Consider the following 19,932-nt stretch of genomic DNA (forward strand, 5'->3'; position numbering starts at 1 on the left):
GCTGAAGAGGCGAAACCATGTCAGCGGGAGCAGCGGTGGTCTCATCTCCGCCTGGAATGGCGGCTTCGTCACCAAAGAAGATTGGGGAGGGAGGAGGGATAAGCAGCGGCAGCAGCATGGCCTGTGGCGGAAGTAGTCCACTGGTAACTGCAGGAGGGGTGAATTCCTTTTGCGTAGCAGCTCCTGCATCTTCTGCAGCTGGCGTCTTAGCTCTTTTGCATGAGAGAGATCCGGAATTACAGGTTGCTGCACTTCACAGGCTCCATCAAATGACGGATCTATGGTGGACAGAAATCGCCGACTATCTTTCCGATATGTAAGTCCTCCCCATTTACGAGCGGTAGAATATCTCTCTTGCGACACGCTTACGTTCCGAATTGTTAGCTTTCACGGACACCAGTTTCTTTTCTGCCCAAGAGAAGCAGAACATATGTTCACTTGTCTTCTTACGAAGGGCCGGGGATATAACAGACGAATCACATGTCTTGCAAAATCAGGAAAACTACGAGCAGACCTTGCTTTAGCTTGGAGGATGAATATACACATACGGGAAAACTGACACAGTCGCAAGACGAGGCTTGAACAAAGGTGAACAGGACAGGTGGCACACGTACTCGTTTGCCTGTCGGTTAGTCCACCGTGTAGTCCGCAGTTCTTTCTTCCTGAGGTGTGATGATCCTGATCACATGGAGTATGTGGTAACAACATACATCTACATCGCTTCTCTAAGCATCAAGATGCGTGTGTCCGTAGTTGTCCTTGAGTGCCGCTTTTCACATGCTCTTCAAACTCTTTATTTACCATACCTTAAGCATACATTACACATATATAGATAGATATATATATGAAAAAGAATTCCAACAGGTAGTTCAGATCTACCCTTCACGTTTTCGTGCCTTAAGCAGACTTCCTTCAAAGATGACAAAGATTAAAACCCGCCTCACCCGTTTGACAAACAGAGAGACAGACGCTCACGGCGGCTGCTTGCGCACTTTCAGTCTTGTTTCTCTTCTCTCTCCATTACATTCAGTTACTCGTACGTGTGCGTCATCGTTAAGGCGTTATAGCACAAATGTGGAGGCTCCCACTGTGGTCAAGTGTCTGTGGAAGGGGCCAGGCATTTGTCTTTACCTTGTTTTTATTCTCCGGCAGTCAATCGCCCGCGCTTTTCGAGCACTTGCCGGGTGATGAGGTCCAAAGCAGCAGTGCTAGGAGGGTGATGTAGGAGAGGTCGATATCTTTCTTCTTTTAGTAGTGACGTTGTATCTGGTACTGGCCTGGTCACGGTCTCCACTGAACTGTGGTCTTACCGACACACTACGCACACTATGAGCGTCCTCTGTTTCACTCCGTACATGTGTGTAAATATAGCTATATAGGTATATATACATATATGTACATGTATGTTTGCTTTTTTTATGGTTGAAGTTTGATAGGTTGAATGGAAAAGCAAAGACACATGCACGTACATGTGTATATACCTATGTGTATGTATGTGCGGAGTGAAACAGAAAACGCTCGTACTGTGCATGGTTTGTCGGTGAGACCAAATTTCAGTAGAGACGGTGATCAGGCCAGTACCAGGTGCAACCTAACACTAAAGAGAGGAAGGACAACGACCTCTCATTTCTCCCTCCTATCACTGTTTCTGTCAACCTCACCGTGTGCGTGGTGTTGTTGACCATGTTCTCCGTCACATGTACACCGGTGAATCTTCAAGGTTACACTGCTCAGACTGGACCCCTTTTCTTTTCTGCGACCTTCCCGTACGGATGTGTGTACGCGCACTGTCTATACATAGGCATATGCCGATCTGTATACTTACAGAACCAGTATACATACACACATACAGGTCTCGCTCCTTCCGGGTGAAGTCGATCTTTTCACTTTCTCATCTTTATGGGGGGCGAGTTAGCTTCTTGTGTTGTCTCCTTCCTCTATTTCAGCGAAGCCCTCTATGAAGACGAATCTTTCTCAGGACGTCAGCTGGCAGCTTTCATTGCAAGTCGAGTTTATTTTCACTTGGAAGAATACGGTGAAGCAATGAAGTTTGCCCTCGTCTCGGGTAAATGGTTTGATGTCACGGAGAAGTCGCTGTATGTACAGCGCGTCTTGGGTAAGAAGGGCCGACAAAGTGGGAAGTCTTCTTTTCTGTCGCGTCTTTTTTTACTCGCAAGATACGTCTTCACCTCATTCAATGCAGCCATGGCACCTTAGCTTCTCGACTGTCATGTCTCCGTCTGGGGTCTGAAGAGACTTTCTTGCGTATCATCGTGTCTTTCTTTTTCTTTCTCTTCAGTTTCATGCTCTCCCGCGTGTTTTCAATCTATCAGAGGGGAACGGAAGAACTGAGTAGCGCGGGTGATTCGTGTGAGGAACTCCTGCCGTTCATCTCGCAGTGAACCTCGACCCAGCTGTTTAGACAAGGCGTTATTCCCTCATTTAGAGAGAAAGAAGATAAAGAACGAAGGAAACATGTATACTATGAAGCCGACAAATTTAACTCTATTGCAGTGGTGATCTTTCATTTGGAAGATAAAATTCTTCAGCCGGCAAGGCCAGCTAGGGTTACGTACTTTTCGTCCTTTCCGTGTTGTGAGTGGAAGAAGTATCATCAGGTTTTTCCAGAGCTGCAGTTTGCAAAGCACCCTGCCAGTGAAGGGCACTCACTTCTTTCTTTCGTTCCTCGACAGGTTCCCCACACACTCCAGCATTCTCATAGCGGTTGGTGTACAGTCGGGTTAGATTGGTGTCGTCTTCTACCGGCTCCAACCAGGTGATCTGTGTCTGAGTCTGCCCGATAACCTCCGTTCTCTTTCGCCTCCGTGGTGCAGAGCCAGAGGGAAAGACAGGCCTTGGCTTAACTAATCAATGCCTCCCGATTGTGGAGAAGAGGCAGACAGCACTTCTTTCTTTCTGTGTGTGTTGTGTACGGATGCTAACTCGTGTGCTTTCGCTAGCTCATTCATCCTAGCTTCAAAAGCACCTGACGTCCGGCAGAAAACTGTCGTGAACGACCCCTGTATTAGGTTCTCTCAGTCGTCTGTCCTTTTTTTTTCTTTCCAGGGGAATGCGTCGATACATTCATTCAGAATGGCCTTCAGGACTTCTGCCGTCAGCAACTTGCTGCAGGACGTCAGGTGTCTCTACAGCTTCAAGAGGAAGTCGACATGGAGGAACCTACAGGAGGTAAGGTTAAGAACTCTCCTCTTCCTGTGTTGTATCATCTTCTCTCTTTCTTAAGTTTCACCTCCTGCTGCTGTGTAATCGTTTCGCTCTTCTCATTTCTATGATTTTCCGGGAGCCCACGGCTTGTATCGGCTTTCCTTCAGTTCTTCTTTTCCTTTTGTATCTTACATCTCTCGCATCCGTCTCACTATCGGACCATGCCGAGAGCATTCTGGAGGAAGTTCTTTAGGCTTTCCTCTGTACTTTTTTATACTTTTCATATCTCCTTAGTTTGCCTCCTGCATTGCTTTTCAGTCTGAGGAGTCTCTTCTTTTCCTTTCGAAGAAAACCTTGCTTTTGTTTTCTCTCTCTCTTTTGCTTAGATGAAATTAAATCTTTCCTGCGTGGCTATCCTTCGAACTGCTGACAGGGGCTTCGACAGCTGCTTTGGCGGAGGCCGTAGAAAGTGTAGTGAAACGCCTTCTACAAGTCTGTACCGGACAAGGAGACGGTTCCCTGTATGCTCTTGGAATTGCCTTCGATGCCCGAAGATTAGACTTAGTTCAAGAGATTCTCAACTCTCCCCGGGCTGTAGCACTCCCTCCTACAGACCGGAGCTCAAAGTTTCAGCTTCTCTTGGTAAGCCAGGTAAAGGGAGGGAAGAGGAGAAAGAGAGAGAACGGGCAAGAGACGCACGTCCTAGGAACAGGGGGATTGCAGTGCTTGAGAGGAACGGACAGCTTCTCAGTCTCCGTAGGCTGTCTTCTACCGTTCTTCATTTTGATTATTTGAAAAAGGAGAAAGACACTTGCACGAATATCTCTCTAGCTATCTGTCTGTAAGTATAAGCGTGTCGGCGTCGCACTAAGAGAGAAAAGCGTGCCACGGATATCTTCTGTACGAAATGGTAAGACACAGGGAGCCAATCATGAGAGAGGATTCCCCTCTGTAGCAGCGTAGAATCTGCAGGCCTTGCTCTGATCAGTTGAATCTCGTTTGCATATATTGCCGGTTTTCGTGGCTCTGCTTTCGCTACTCTTCCACCTGTATCCGTGAACTCTAGTCTATCACACCTTCCCTCTCTCTACTCCACTACTGTCTCTCCTCCTCTCCTTTCTTACTTTTTGAAATGGTCGGTCTGTAGTCCGCATTTCCTTTCGTCTTTTCCTGCTCTCGTTCTTTCTGTATGGCTTTGGCTTTTCTTGTTCCTGTGTTTCTTTTTTTTCAGTATTGCCTGGAGAACATGCAGACTTTGATCTCTTCTAAATGCTTTCGATCGCAGTTGATCTCCCTCCTGATCTCTGAGTTTGAGCGGCTTCTCCCTCTATACGATCCAGGAGTCTTCACGAGTCCCTCAGGCATGTCTAGTTCCCATGAGGGGGGTGAACAGAGTCTTTCAAATGCCTTTCTTAGCCGAAAACATCAAGAAGCAGGGACCAAAGAGAATCCATCTACATCAGCCTTGACAGCACTTCATCGTGTGACCTCTGAACAAGAAAGAGCGGAGATACGAGGTCTATTATACTCAGGGCTCTGTCGATGTCTAGTTCAAGAAGATGATAGTAATAGAGTAGCTGAGCTCCTTACTCAGCTTCTCTTGCAACCTCACCAAACAACCAAAGATTCCAACCGTGAAGAAGAAGGGGTTCTCATGGCCTGTCAGATTGCTTTTGATCTTCTTCAACTAGGTAAGTTTCCACACGAGAAAACAGAGGCAGATAGATCTTCACAAGAGAGCAAGTGTTTCAAGGAGTTTCGTTCAACGCCACCCACTCTTTACTTTTCTCCTCGTCACTCTCTTTCTTTTGCCTCGTATTTAGGCGAAGTCAAACCTATTCCTCGTTATCTTCTTATCTCCAGATATCAGACATCCGTATCTGTTGGTACTGCGCAGGTAGAGAGTTGGTGCCTACACTGAGTGTAAGGTGAACGTGAAGTATACTGTACTGGGAGAGTACTAATAGTCTTAGACTAAGCCTTATACTGAACATGGAGGATATACTCTTTGGGATACATGTCGATGCATGCATGCATACACAGATAGTGTTTGGGAAGCCCAGCCCGCATCTCCTTTTTTTCTTCCTTGCTATTTCATTGCTGATGATGATAGAAATCTCCTGGGTATCTATAGGTGCTGATGTCTGCTCTTGCTAGTCATATTCGTCATCATACACACTTCTACTAGAAAAAAACTCTCCCTCGTGCTTCATTCTCGGTACCCCTCATTCATTTTGATCTCTCCACTCTGTTCCCGAATCTTCCGAGAGGGGCGGGGGGGGCCCTCACCGTCGTGCGGTACACGACTTCTTATCCCCTCAAATCACCCGTCACCCCTTCTCCGTACACACCTCACATATGTTGTGACTTTAGTTTGTGGTGTCTAGCTAAATATCGTAGGTTTTCTTTGAGTGTTTTCCCCCTCCTCGGCATGTTTGATGTGGTAACCTTCTCTCCCTCACTTCATCCTTCTCATTCTCTTGCTTTGACATGAATTAACCGCCGTTACTTCCAACTCCATTCTCAATATTTCGTACTTTCTCTTTGTGTTGTTGACTTCCTACTCTGTTTAAAAAACACCAGAACGACAATCTTTCCAGCAGGCTCTCTTAGCTCATCCTCTTATCAAAGCTCGTGATGAACCTTCATCAGAAGAGCGGTCAGGCGAGAACGACGGTGCCTCTTCTTCTTCTACAGCAGCAGCTGGAGATGCAAACAATCCATCTTCTCAGAGCCAGTCAGCCAATGGAAATGGAGCGACCGAAGGAACCCATCAGACTTCTTCTTCTGCTTCTGGAGTGACGAATGGCGCCGCTGCCGGCTCTGGTACTAATGGTGTCGTAGATACACCGGAGGGGGGGAGTATTGTGCCAGCAGAAAAGAAGAAAGATCAGCCCCAAATAGAAGAGACAGCTGATGAAAAGAAGGTAGGTATGAGGAGAGAGAAGTCAAACAAGCTTCCCGTGCCTCCGTGACTTTGAGTGACTTGCGTAGGTCGGCAGTCTTTGCTATCCGCGCACGAGTCTGCTGCTAAGGGCCGAGTAGGAGGAGTAGGAGCTGTTGTAGTCATTGTTGTCATGAGGTATAAGCAGTTTCTTAACTTAGATTGAGGGAAGCTCTAGTTACAAGCGATGACAACCCGTACACCTCGACTTACTTACCCTTAACTGGTACACGGTGCTTCGTACTTCCGGCTCCATACTGCGTATGAATTTGGCTGTGGTCATCTCCAAGAACCAGGAGGACAGCCAAGAAGAACAACATCAAGGTGGTAGCTAGACGATGGATGGTAACAGTAACGTTGTATGTAAAGGCAGTTGCTATGAAGACACCCCTGGAGAGGCTAGAATAGATGACGGATAGTCTATCTCCTTATGTGTTTGAGATCTACATGCCATGGCAGGGTGGCTGTTCACGGCTCTTCCAAGGTGTACAGATAGTCACCGTTTGTGTTACGAAGATCTCTAGACAGTGTGCACGTGTGGAACCAAGGAGTGTAGCTTCAGATGTTGTCTGATAAGGAAAAGGATAGGTCAAGTGCCATCTAATAATAAAACACAACAGTTACCCTAGGTGTAGGTAAAGTCGCCCAGAACAAGGCTCTGAATAACCCCCCCTGTCCCGGATGATACTACCCGTGCAACAACAGTCCTAAGGAAGTCTAGTATCCGCGTAGGTACCTTCGTTTTCTTTCGCTTCTTCCTCCAACAGACAGAAGGTTCTCTTTCGATGGTTTTGCCTAACGTTGTGGTGTACGTACGTTTGTGAACCAGCTGAAACTTCTGAGATATATATTGAGTGGGGAAGCTCAGACGGCTTTCAGCATTCAATTCCTCCATCGTGAGAACCGTGCGGACATCATGCTCCTTGATGTATGCAAGGTAAGGAAGGTGTTTCATCAGTAGTCTTTCTGCAAAAGAAAAGAATCGCTTCTCTCTCTCCCTAGAGATCTAAGAACTCTCCCATATCTCACACGCGTTCTTGTTTCACCTTCACGAGTACCTAATATGATTCTTTCCACAACAACACTATAACACTAACAGCCGCGGTCGTCCTTTCTGTTTTAACTCGAAAAAGGATGAAAAAAGTTTGATATCGTGACTAGGACAGGATACTCGTCTTTTCAAAGGAAAGACGTGTGAGAAGAAAATGTTAGCCAGTGCCTTCTGTTGAGGAGGGGAGGAACACCAAGATACTCTCAGTGTCTCTATGGGGCCGGAGCTATCAATACATACATACATACATACACCCTTCTGAGCTGGGGTGGGCCCTCGCCCGTGTATTCTTAAGCAGCAGAAACTTCATTCACGTCGAAGAGACTAGTTTTTTGCGCTTCCAGAAGGATCGGATGCAGTTCTATCAAAGTCCTCGCTGTCAGGTGAAGATCAGCGACCTTTTTCCGTCATATCCGGGGGAGGGAGGTTTCGGTTGTGTAGTGTATTCACTTTCCGCTTGTTTCCTTTCTCTTTCTAGAGCCCTGCTGTCTCCTTCACTTGGTTTTTTTGCTTGTCCTCAGCGATCTATTGATTCTCGGTCGTCTCTTCTTCATCACGGCCTTGTCATCGCCCATATGTTTATGCAAGCGGGTATGTCAAGAAAATCGCCGTTTTGTCTTGTGTTTTCTCCGGGAAAACGAATGTACCTACCTATCGTCATCACGGAAATTTTATTTATCTCTCTTTGTTGTTGCAGTTGCAGCTCCTTCGACATATATATACATATATACGGAAGCATATATATATATATATGCTTCCGTGTTGCGTATGTATATATGCACATGCGGTTATGTATATATCTATATTATTATCTCTGTTCATTAAGTAACACGTTCTTTTTGGGGTCTACTCTCTCTCCACATTTAGCTCTTCAGATGAATATGTATACACGTACGTGTACGTATATACGGTTGTTCCTGTTTCTGTCCTGTATACACACACCCCTCAGGATGTAGGGGTTCTGATTCCTTTCGGTCTTGGGGTCCTCGTGTGTCATTCTTCTTTCTCGTACCACATGTGTGCCTTTCTTCTTCCTTTGTTTTTCCTATCATCTGTCTTTTCAGGGACATCGTGTGATGTGTTTCTTCGGTGGAACCTAGACTGGATGGCTCGCGCAAGTAACTGGGCCCGGTTCTCAGCGACAGCTTCGCTTGGAGTTGTTCACAAGGTACTCTCTATTAAGCGTCTTTTCGATTCCTCGTGTGACTGTGGTCAAGAGTCTGATCTGCCGATTCTTCTGTCTTTCCTGGTGGCCCTGATTGACAGGCTATAACAGAAGAGAAAGAGAGAGAAGGCGTTCTTCTTTTCTTCTTTCGCCTCTCGTGCCGGCGGAAACATATCTGTCGTCTAGCTTCCCTTGTACGAGTGTGGAGATGCTCTGCTTTCCTTTCTATCGCTACGTATAAAGCTCCTGATGGGTCATTCATGCATATCTCTTTATATATATGGGTGCCGACTCATGAAGAGAAAGAGAATGTAAGACTGGAGCAGAAGGGTGTACATTGTCTACGTATATGTATATAGCCGGGTGAGTAAGGGGTATGTACACGTGCACGTGTCTGAGAGCCGATTCCTTATAGCTCTTTATCATACCATGACTGTGTTACTTTCTCCTTTTCTGTCGTGTCCGTATGTTTCATTCCTACAGGGCCATGTCCGTGATGGCATGAAGTTATTGCGGACGTACCTCCCTTCTTCGGCTTCTTCCTCTTCATCTTCCCCGTATAGTGAGGGTGGAGCCTTCTACGCCTTGGGCATTATCAATGCCAATCAGCAGTCTTCGTCGATCCGTGAATATCTCCTTCAACAACTTCAAGCCGCAGGAACTTCAAGTGAACCAAAGCAACAGGGTTGCTGTCTAGGCTTAGGCCTTGTATGCTTAGGAAATCACGATGATGCCGGTCAGTTCTTTTTTCTTTATTGTATGCATGCAACACACACACACACACACGAGGAGTATAACTGAAGACATCATGCGTGTACTGACATATACGTGCAGATAGATATTGTGTATGGAGGTGTGCGAGGCAGGGTACCTCTATACACTTATGCGTCTACCGGTATATGCATGGGTGGGAAGCCAAGCTAAGCAAGGATGGTATGATATAGGTACCATTGAATGTATTATATATCTATGCGGGTATCTAAGCTGATGTAGAGAAGATTAGTGCATTCAAGCTTTTCACATCTTACCCACCCCTGTGTGTTTTTTCTTGTAAATGTGTGGCTTCACATCGGGCGTCCCGCAGCTGTCAGACAGCCCCCCGCTTTTTCTTCAGTTATATCTGATAGATATATATGTATATATATATATATATATGTATATATATGCATGTATTCGACACGTGGATATACATAGCGGCTATTTGTGTTATTTTGTCTTTGATTGTCTGCGTTAAGTGCCCTTCTGATGGTCAAGCACAGAGAGAGAGAGAGAGTAGGATGATGACCATACACTTTTTTTTCTCCTTCTTCGGGTACCCTCTCGAGTTCGAAGACACGTGCACAAGGCTACACACGTACATACATTTACATACATATTCAAGTGAGTATTATACGTAGATACCTATGCCCGCTTACGAGAGTGTATTATAACACATTTGCATGCAAGCATCTGTGCCTGATCTCAACATACACATACCCACATTGGTGATCCCCTTGAACGCCTACTCTGTTCTCTCGTCACCCCTATGTATTGCTTCTCCCATCCTCTTGAGTGCAAAGCTGATCTCTGAGAAGTCTTCTGTGTGTTTCCATGTGATTGGCTTTCCTATAGAAGTCTACGAAGCTCTGAAGGGCGTCCTTTTCCTTGATAGTGCGGTAGCGGGAGAAGCAGCCGCCATAGCTGTTGGACTTCTTCTACTCGGAAGTTCCCGTGCGGTAGCCGTCGATGAACTTCTGGCGTATGCTCAAGATACACAGCATGAGAAGATTCGACGAGCCTGTGGCATCGCTATAGCACTTCTCATGTTCAAGAAAGAAGAAGAGGTGTGTTACCTGTACACAAACAAGATACATGGACTATATGAAGAGACATGCAGTCAGAAAGATTGAGAAAGAACAATCGGGAAGGAAAGAGAAGAAAATTTCACGCGAATGAAGACCCTATACAATATATCATACAGGATCCTGTTGCTTGTTCAGCTGATACATAGTTGAGCCGTACTGTGAAGTTCTTTACCCATCCATCCACCCCTGTGACTGTCCTCTGAAGTCGAAGAATCTCACGTGTGTACACGCACACATATACATTTATAGAGCTTCTTTCACCCGTCACTTCTCCGGCTTGCCTAGAAAAGGCCACTGAATGCTTCAGTTTCTTCAAAGGTGCAAACTCGGCAACCGGACTTGACTAGGAAAGAAGAGTAGGGCATGATGATGGGGGAGCAGCTTTCTGTTCTAGCACGGCATCAAAATACAGGAGCTGTGTATCACCTCCCTTCATGTACGCGTATAAATACATATGTATATGTATATATCTGCATCGGTATACACGTGTTTGTAGATGATATATACGTGCAAATCTGTAGGGCCGTCTTCCTATCTGGTTACGTCCAAACGAGCTGTGAGGCGGGGGGAGCGGGACAAGCACGCCACCGTCCAGCTAGTAGCAAAGCCTCCTCCATGTGGGAATCTGTTCGTACCCGTCTTTATACAGGAGCCTACATAGACACATCTGGTTGACGGATATGTTTTGTATATCTGATACATGTACAGTACAGATGTATGCTAGCTACTGGATGCACCGCACTAATAAAGTTTCTAATATTCTACATCTATATACCGGCGTTCGTTTCGGTCGTGCGCTTCTCGATCTCTGAACATGCTGACAAGCAGAAGGGCAAATCAGAGTATATACATCTATACCTCGATCAGTGTAGACACATACAGGAAGCGTATGCCCACGCAGATACGGAGATTTGTATTAGTATAGATACAGAAACAGGGGTAGGATGACACAGAGAGATCTTCGAACAGGAAGCTTTCTGGTAAGAGAAGGAACGTTTTCTTTCTTCTTCCTGCCGTTTCCAACAACTCTCTTCTTAATTTGCTTGTGACGTTTTCAGGCTGATGCTTTGATAGAAAAACTCTGCAGTAAAGAGTGTGATGCTCTTATTCGATATGGAGGAATGTTTACTATTGCTATGGCGTACTGTGGCACTGCTAACGTAAGTTCGAGGCCTGTCGGGATACCCAATGCTGAGATTCTCGACTCTGCGGCTGTTTGCCTAGTCACAGAGACTCTTTATGTTTTCATAGAAAGAAAATCCAGTGCATGCATGCAGTGATGACTTCGTTCCTCGATAGCATTATCATCATCATTGCCACTCGCGCGGTGTATGTACACAGCTGAAGCCATTCATATTAGACAACAGATGACTCCGTTGAATACACAGCTCTCGGAGCGTTACAGCTGTTGTGTGAGTCAGTCAGCCACAGCCTTACCCGTGGACATCGACAATAAGAGCGGAAAGAAAACCACTGGTAATCTCCCAGCAGTTGGCTCGGGGGTTCTGGCGAGATTGAGATGATAGACGATGGCTACGTCTCAGACAATGGTCTCCGAACATGTGCCTGGAATCCCGTTTTCAAGCTGTCAACCCTAAAAGAAGAGGGTTGCTGCGGTGACGATGTATTATGCCGCGCTCAGCGGAGACATGTATATGTGGATTGCATCTGGGTAGACAGGTACATAGGCTACGATACTACGTACATCTATGAACTGATATACATGAGCATATGATGTATCTTGATTTACTCTAGAAAGTAGAAGGTAGCTTTGTTTTGTACGCGCCCTATAGTAGCTAGATGGAGAACATATGTGTATGAATCTCTGTTAACCTGTTCGGCAGCTCATGGCTTGAGTAGTACATATAAGTGCATACAGTGATGAGCTCGTGACTGTTCTGCGTGGATACTTAGGTATCTGTCTGTCTTCTTCGTAGTCTTTGAGATGTGCGAAGAGTTCGTGAGTTGAAATTTCCCATGTGTGTGTGGGGGAGTGTAGCCTCACCGTGTTTATGAGTCAGGGGATACGAAGATGCTCAGGCCCTTCGCTTTCTTTCTTTTTTTCTCTCTTTGTTCAGAGTAGCGCGATTCGCCGACTTCTGCATGTGTCTGTCTCCGATGTCAATGACGACGTACGCCGGGCCGCTGTCATCTCTCTCGGGTTTGTCCTCTGCGGAGACAAGCAACAGGTGCGTACAATATCGAGCTCTGTCCATACTACAGCAACAGTATTGAAGTCTGTCCATATAAATCGTCTGTTTGTCTGTCTGTCTCTCCGTCTCTCTGTCTATGTATGTATACGCATGTTTAACGTGTCTCAGCCTACTTCACATTCCCACAAAAGCAGGGTTCGCACAAAGCACTACACTTCTTGCCGAAGTAGGCGCTTTCAAATCGGGTGCTTGTATTCATATGGATAGATACATAATACATATCACATGCATACAGCTACGGGCGTCGATGGACTATTCGGTATGTCTCTGCCGAGGCAGCACTGTGCTACTACACAGAGTCCTGAGAAGGCATCGTGTATCGAGATCTTCCGGAGATTTGTAGGGGCATTTGGTCATTCTCCGGAGAGAGCATCACTCCACTGCTCTCAGGAGATTTGTGTCTTTGTAGGGAGTCCACTGTGTATCCTAGGAGAAAGAGGTATGAACTGTGTTTCGGAGAACCGGAGAATGCATGCACTGGCGAAAGGCGGTTGGCGGATGTGTGTACGTATTCTTGCATCGATTCGTATTCACTTCACTGCATGTCTCACGTACAAACGCGTTTCAACCCTGCAGGCAGTTGAGATTCACACGACTCCTTCTGTCGCAGGTGCTGTACGTAGGTACCGCACGTATGCCACCTGCGGCACAAGGAGTATCCTATAGACTGGAGAGAAGTCGTCTCGAAAAGACGATGAATTCTCTCCAGTCTATAGGGTATGAGACATGAATGAGCACATGCATATATGTATGTATGTATATATATCGAATACGTCGAGCCTAGCAGTCATTTTCCCCTTCCCCCCATTGTATAGGCGATTCTGTATTATTGTCCTTGAAAAAGACACCGTTCTTAACTTCCTCGCAACGAAGTGTCTTTTTTTCTGCTTGGTCTCCGTTCTCTAGCTTCCTCAAATTCTCAAAGTCCTGAGCGGGTCATTCAATCCTCATGTGCGCTATGGAGCTGCCCTTGCTTTGGGGCTTGCATGTGCCGGAAGCGGTCAGAAGGAGGTTGTCGATCTTCTTCTCCCTCTGGCTAATGACTCAACTGACTTCGTCCGTCAGGGTAGGTTCTGGCGCATGCATGCATCCTCTGTCTTTCTCAGCGTCTTGTGAAGCAGTATGAGGAGGGAGTTGACAGTGGCGTAGCGGGACTGAAAGAAGAAACAAGCACAGAGGAAAACTCTCCAAGTCGAATCGATTTGAGACAGAGCTCAGATCAAAGTAGACAGTCTTTTTCTTGTGTGAGTACGTATATACTTGTCCTCAGAATTTGCCGTCAGTCAACTCCTTCTCACATTCAAAATCAGTTATATGTATAGCCCGCATGCCGACATACATATAGAGAGAGAGGGAGACACGAGAAACTACATATATGTATACATATACGTAGTTTCTTATGTGCCTGGTTCGATGTGTTTCGTTAGTATGTGAATGGTATCGTCTACTGCCTTCCCGCATTTTCACAGCTCAAGCTTGCATTTGTTCCGACACTGTGAAATTTGCGCGGTTCGCAGGGGCTTTCATTGGCTTGGGCCTAGTCTTACAGCAGGTTACAGAGATTGCATGCAGTGAAGTAGGGACTGTAAGAAGTTTGCTTCAGAGAGTTATCGGAGATAAGCATGAAGATGTTATGGCGCGATTCGGGGCTCTCCTTGCTACGGGTTTAATTGATGCTGGAGTAAGTACGAAGTCGTGTCTCAACCAAATCCACTTCTTTTTACCTCCGTCTCTCTCTCTGTCTTTATCAGCAGTCAGTGTGTTTGAGGTGATAGATGATGTGTTTCATCTGTGTAGGCAGTAAGCGTGTGCTGTACGTTTTCCTGACGTACGCGTGACGCATGTGCATGTATTCACGCTGCCCGCGTCTGTTCTGTGCGTGCATGACTACTTTCTTTTTTCGCGTCTGCCTTGCTCTTATCTTGTCTTCTCCTCTGCTCTCCCCTGCGGAGAAGGAAAGGAGGAGAGAACAGAAGAACAAGACAACGTTCTGTATCGTGTATGCCTTGTATTCCTAGAGAGAGATGATAAGATCTAGTCTATCCGTGTGTTCGCTATAGTAGGAAAACAAGTCGCTGATGCAAAGAAATATAAGCAGAAGAATTCTGACCACTATTGCGGCAGCCTCCCGATCTCGTGTCTATCTATCTATCTATTTCCCTATCTACCGATCTATCTATCGGTCAATCTATCGACCTACCCGTCTCAGCGGAGGCGCGTCGCTCGCGTCCTGGGTGTCATATATTGGCCTTTCTTGTGTGAGTGTCGTATGCTTCACATGCGTATAGGTGTATAAAGGTAGCCATATAAAACTGTCGTGTAAGGTCGCCTCTCGAGTATCGGAAATGTTTCTTTGTCTCTCCGTCTTTCTTTGTTTCCGAGTAGAGAGAGATCTTCTCTTTCTCTCTTTGATTTTCCTTTCTTCCTTCGTAAAACTGCTGTTGTATGCAGGGACGAAATGTGGTAGCTTCAATGTTCTCTTCAAGTGGGGTACTACGACAAGAAGCGGCTGTAGGGTTCTGTCTCTTCGCTCAATTCTGGTATTGGTATCCTCTTCTTCACATGGTCGCTTTAACCTTTACTCCTACAGCTCTTATTGGATTGACGGTCTCTCCTGCACCGAACAGCAGTAGCGGCAGTGCCTCGTCGACCTCGAATGCGATCCAAGACAAGAAGAAAGAAGAGAAGGGGAAGTCGAGCTCGTCTAATAAGGAAGAACAGAAGGACGTTGAAATGAAGGAAGAGGCTGAAGAGAAGAAAGAGGAGGGGGCAGGAATGAAGCGGGAAGAAGAGAACAACACTGTCGGGAAGAAAGATCAAGAGAATAGTAGTAAGGTAAAGAAAGAAGATGAAGAGAAAGGAGGGAAGAAAGACGACAAAGAAGAAAAGAAAGAGAATGAAGAAGACAAGGGAGTCCCAACAGGAAAGGGAGAAGGAGAGAAGAAAGAAGGTGTGAGTAACCAAGACTTCCTCTCACTCTTAAGACTTCCTTCAAGCTGGAAAGTGATGTGCGTGGGGTGTCGAAGAGGACAGTTTTCATACATTCCATCTTTAGCAAGTCTTGAGAAGAAAGAAGAGAAGAAACAGACCATCAAAGCTGTCCTAAGTACCACAGCAAAAAGGAATCGAAAGCTCCAGGAACAAAAGAAACGTCTAGAGACAGAAAAGAAGAAAGAAACCTCCCAGAGGAGTTCAAACAGAGATGATAAGGAAAAGAGCGACCATGGAGACGGTAACACTTCATCCTCGTCTTCCTCGGGATCTTCAGGTAGGCGAAGAAGACTATGAAAAAAACGCGACTCTTCTGCCCTACAGATGATGCGGGTCTCTTCGTCATCTCCTCGTCTCATTCTTCGTCTCTGCCGCTTTCACTATAGATATATGCATGCATATACATGTATATGTATGTGTAGCTGTCTGTGTGTCTAGCACGGCGATGATTCCCTTCATCCAGCCTAGGGGTGGGATCGGAGGCCACGTCAATAGGCAAGTACCGCTACAAGTCGTATGAGCAGGTGAAGCCAAGGAGAAAGAAGAGGAAGAAAGAAAATGCGAGGAGAAGAAGAAAAACAACAAGACTAACAAAGCAGACACTTGCCTAAAGGACGGGAGACAGGGAGTTCTATCGGAACAATACCGTCGTGTTCATTATCTTTTTGTTATGGAGAAGAAACAGAAGAAATGAACTCCATTGGAGGAGAGGCATCAGCTCCATCTGACTCAGGGAGGGGAGAGATCTTCTCTTCGCTTTTCTTCATCCGTTTTGGTGCTTTCTATGTACTTCAACCATCGTTCATAGAGGAAGGTTATCTACTTACGTATCTATGCGAGGATCAATCTATTTTTATGTATGTGTCTGTTGATAGCGGTAGTAGTGGGGATACTGGAGGAGTATGGAGAGATGTACGTTCTGCTCGTCTTTCTTTCATTCTTCCTGTCTTTTTGTTTCAGCCATGGAGGTTGAAGTCGATGGAGAGCCTCCTAAGAAGGCGAAGAAATCCGAAGGAGCTGAAGGAGGAAGCGACGGTGGAAAACTAAAGTAAGAGAAACTTGGGATGAGAGAGAAAGCGACATGTGAACTGTGTGTGTCTCTTGTATATTCTTTTGCCTTCTGCACGTAGAAAAGAGGAAGAAGTCTTTGTAGGAGTAGCCTCCCTGTGAATTGCGAAGCTTGCCTCTGTCGTCTTCTCTCGTTTGTCTAGTGTAGCGGAAATGTGAGGAAGTGCGGGGATAAAGGAGGGAAGAGATAGCGCGGAAGGGAGGAGAGAAGAAGAATGTTCTCTTTCCCACTTCCACGTAATTACTGGACTACAAACGAAACAACATTTTCTCTGCTGGCGATGATCCATCATGTATTCCTCGTTCACCGGTATATGTATGTATTCTCATGCAATGCACTGTAGGGTCTGTTTATGTGAGTGTATGTATGCATGTGTATCGGTGTGTATATGTGTATGCTACCCTATTCCGAGTGTATTCGGCACCTGTGTATCCATATGAATGCTTGAATGTCCAGCTCTCCCTCTGCTTTCATTAAACACCCAAGGTGACGTCTTCTTTTCTTACATCTCTTTTTTCTTCTTGATCGGCTTGGTTCTCGCCAGCCTGCCGTCCGTCTATTTGTTTATTTCCCTTCCTTTTTTTCCTTTAACTCTCCAGGAAAGAGTCCGATGGAATGGAAGTTGAAACGGAAGACAAGTAAGTCTATAGCCATGCACGTAGATGCATATGATACACGTATATGTTTCCGCTCACGTGTATATACAGAGAGAGAGAGAGACGGGGAGGAGGAAGAGATGGAGGTGTAGTTGGTTGTGTCCCTCGTATGTAGAAAGGATGTATTTCTTTCTGTCTCTTGCTTTTCAACGAAGATCTGCATGCGTCTTACATATGGATTCCAGGCTGAGGATTTAGTTACATGTCTTTCTCTAGTTTGAGATAGCGGCGTATCTTGCATTGAATGGACAAGTAGACACCCAACCAACTATGAGTGAGCTTGGTCTTCTCAGGCGGCTATAGGATGTTTATTTCTTACCGATAGAATAGAGACCAGTCGTCTCTCTCTTCTTCAGTTCCAGTCCTACGTATGATTCGTCTGTTCCCCCGTTGCTTTGATGAGTCGAACTTCCCTCCTCACATACAGTCAGCTTTTGTGGTTCCTCCCAACACTCCGGACATGCCTCACATTGTAGGGACGTATCTGTGTCTAGGTCTAGGTAGAGATTTCTCTATCGATCTACCCCTCTCTCTCTCTCTCTCTCTCTATATATATATATATATATGCGTTGTTTCTGTATGGAATCAAATCCGCGTGACCAGTCTCCTCTTAAGAAAACAGACACTTTTTCCGCGGCATCTTATTTTTACGTGTGGACTATCCCGATCCATTCTTTGTATCTCTCCCTCATCCTCTGCTGGTCGAACGCATGAATGAGTGCCTTTAGCTTGTTCTCCTCCTCTCTTCTTCTTCACCCCTTCCCCTCACCATCTCTACTCCGTGGCCCCCCACAACTCTTTGCTAGCCAGTCGGCAGCCCCTTCTTCTCTTCGAAACAAACGCTTCTACCTTTCAAGCGGTAGATGTTCCGGGCTCAGGCCTAGACCACCCAGAGAAAGAGAAACACCTTCATGTTTTCTTTTGACTTGTCTGTTTCGATCAGGGATGAGGACAGCAAAGCTACTACTAGCAAGAGCTCAGATAAGAAGAAAGAGGGAGAAGAAGGTTCAAGTGGAACAGGAGGGGGAGAGGAGTCGACAGGCAGCGGGTCATCATCGTCGAGCAATAATAAGGAAGACGCCAAAGAAGTAAGAAGGAAGGAGAGAGAGAGAGGGAGACAAGAGACTCTGGCTGAGGTCAATATGTACGTACGGATACAGTAGACGAGGGGAAAGGAAGTGTCGATGAGAGGAGAAAAAATAAAGAAGATGACGGCCATGAGAGGGAGATATGGCAATAGACTCACCCAATTCATACGGGGAGGAGCTGCACTACAGCCAGTAGAATACGCATGTAGATACACAGAGAGAGGTGGCCGTGTATATAACTATATATATCTGTATATATATATATGTATTCGTGTCTTTCGAGGTGTATTGTTGTGTATTTCTGTCCGTCTGCGCTGATGGCATTGAAGGCAGTCTGTGTCAAAGGTGACATCCATCGGGAATGCTTGCGTGTAACTTTCTTTCTGTTTTAGATTGTTTCATTCTCCCCCCTTTTCTCTGTTGTAAATCTCGGTAGTTCATCTGTCTGCTTATGTGTTGTCGGTAGCTGTATGTAATCAGACTCGTATCGATGTAGACAAAGGAGGTCCTAGCGTTGTTCGATGGAAGGTGTCTCATCTTTCCTTCAGGTGGAGATGAGAAATCCTTGTCGAGTTCTGCCTCAGCAACAGCCATTCATCTATCTAATGCCTGACTCGCGGTATCAACCGATCTTCCCAGGGCGCAAAGCAGGCTTTGTTCTCTTACGAGATACAAGGTATGTTTCTATCCTTCCTCTTCTTACTTCTAGCTATATCTTCAGCGTCACGACGTCTTCTATACTATACGTATGAACGAAAACCATCATACGCACGAGAAGAATTCTCTTTATCTTGCTTCACCGCCACACAGTACTATATCTATTCATTGACCGATCTGTATCCATCCGTCTGTCTTTCTGTAGCTAAGTATAGCTGTATATATGTGAGTTTTCGAATATATAAGTCTCCTAGCTGATCTCGATTTCATATATTTATCACTAACATCTTCTTCGGTATACTTTCTTCATGCTGAGAGTAAAGCCTGTCATCGTGAGAGGGGGGTGGCCTGTGATTTCTCTTTACAGTACTCCGGGGTAGGCTATATATATATATATATATATATTCGTAGATACGTATGTATGTATTCATGAATATGGATGTAGAGAGATAGTGATTGTATTATGTCCTTTGTCGTCGTGGCGTAGACCATGTAGAGACACTCAAGTGTTTATCTCTTCTTCATTCTTATGTGCACGTATGTATGCAATTTTTCTGCTCTCTCTGTGCCTTTATCTTGCTTCGTCTCGTTGGGTTGTTCTCAGACCTACAGAGCCTGATGAGTTCTTAGAGCCGAAAGAAGACGCAAAAGGAGAAGACGAAAACGCCGGTGACCAGTCATCTGGAGGATCAAGTGGGGGAGCAGAGGAAAGAGAAGCTGAGCCTTTCACTCCCTTTGAATGGTCAGGTTAACTGCGTTTGTCTTCTGTCATAGAGGAAGAAGAAGAGACAACAGGGAAGTTACAACAGACATGACAGGATGAAGTCGATCTATCTATCCGTGTAGCTAGCTATCTATTTGCCTTGTTCATAGCTCCGGCATAAGGAGAATGAGAAGCTTTCATTTCATCTTAGGGTCTTATCAGGAAGAGGTCAAGAAAACGACAATTGAAGGGGTCTCCGTCCATGCGCCGAAATTGTCGCCGTTGCCGTCTCCTGAGAGAACGGAAAGAAGGAGCAAGTCTTACTTGCTCGGTTCTATGGTTGAAACGAATACAAATAGATGACGATGTCTGCATGCAGACAGAAG

At 45.7% G+C, this 19,932-nt stretch overlaps 1 protein-coding gene across 1 annotated transcript; it reads left to right on the plus strand.

Annotated features, from left to right (window-relative positions):
* Positions 1-17: 17 nt before the first annotated feature.
* On the plus strand, positions 18-19,595 carry CSUI_002140 (26s proteasome subunit; the record flags this gene model as incomplete). Its single annotated transcript, XM_068062342.1, has 21 exons — positions 18-316; positions 1,947-2,116; positions 3,067-3,189; positions 3,599-3,816; positions 4,397-4,856; positions 5,749-6,092; positions 6,939-7,046; positions 7,682-7,751; positions 8,225-8,328; positions 8,809-9,061; positions 9,937-10,148; positions 11,228-11,329; positions 12,248-12,358; positions 13,289-13,448; positions 13,900-14,063; positions 14,834-15,650; positions 16,334-16,421; positions 17,042-17,080; positions 18,042-18,186; positions 18,735-18,862; positions 19,448-19,595. The coding sequence occupies 21 exons, from the start codon at positions 18-20 to the stop codon at positions 19,593-19,595; spliced, it is 4,263 nt and encodes a 1,420-aa protein (XP_067925690.1).
* Between the last annotated feature and the right edge of the window lie 337 nt (positions 19,596-19,932).

Source organism: Cystoisospora suis (assembly GCF_002600585.1).
Source record: "Cystoisospora suis strain Wien I chromosome Unknown contig_889, whole genome shotgun sequence".
Classification (NCBI taxonomy): Eukaryota; Apicomplexa; class Conoidasida; order Eucoccidiorida; family Sarcocystidae; genus Cystoisospora; species Cystoisospora suis.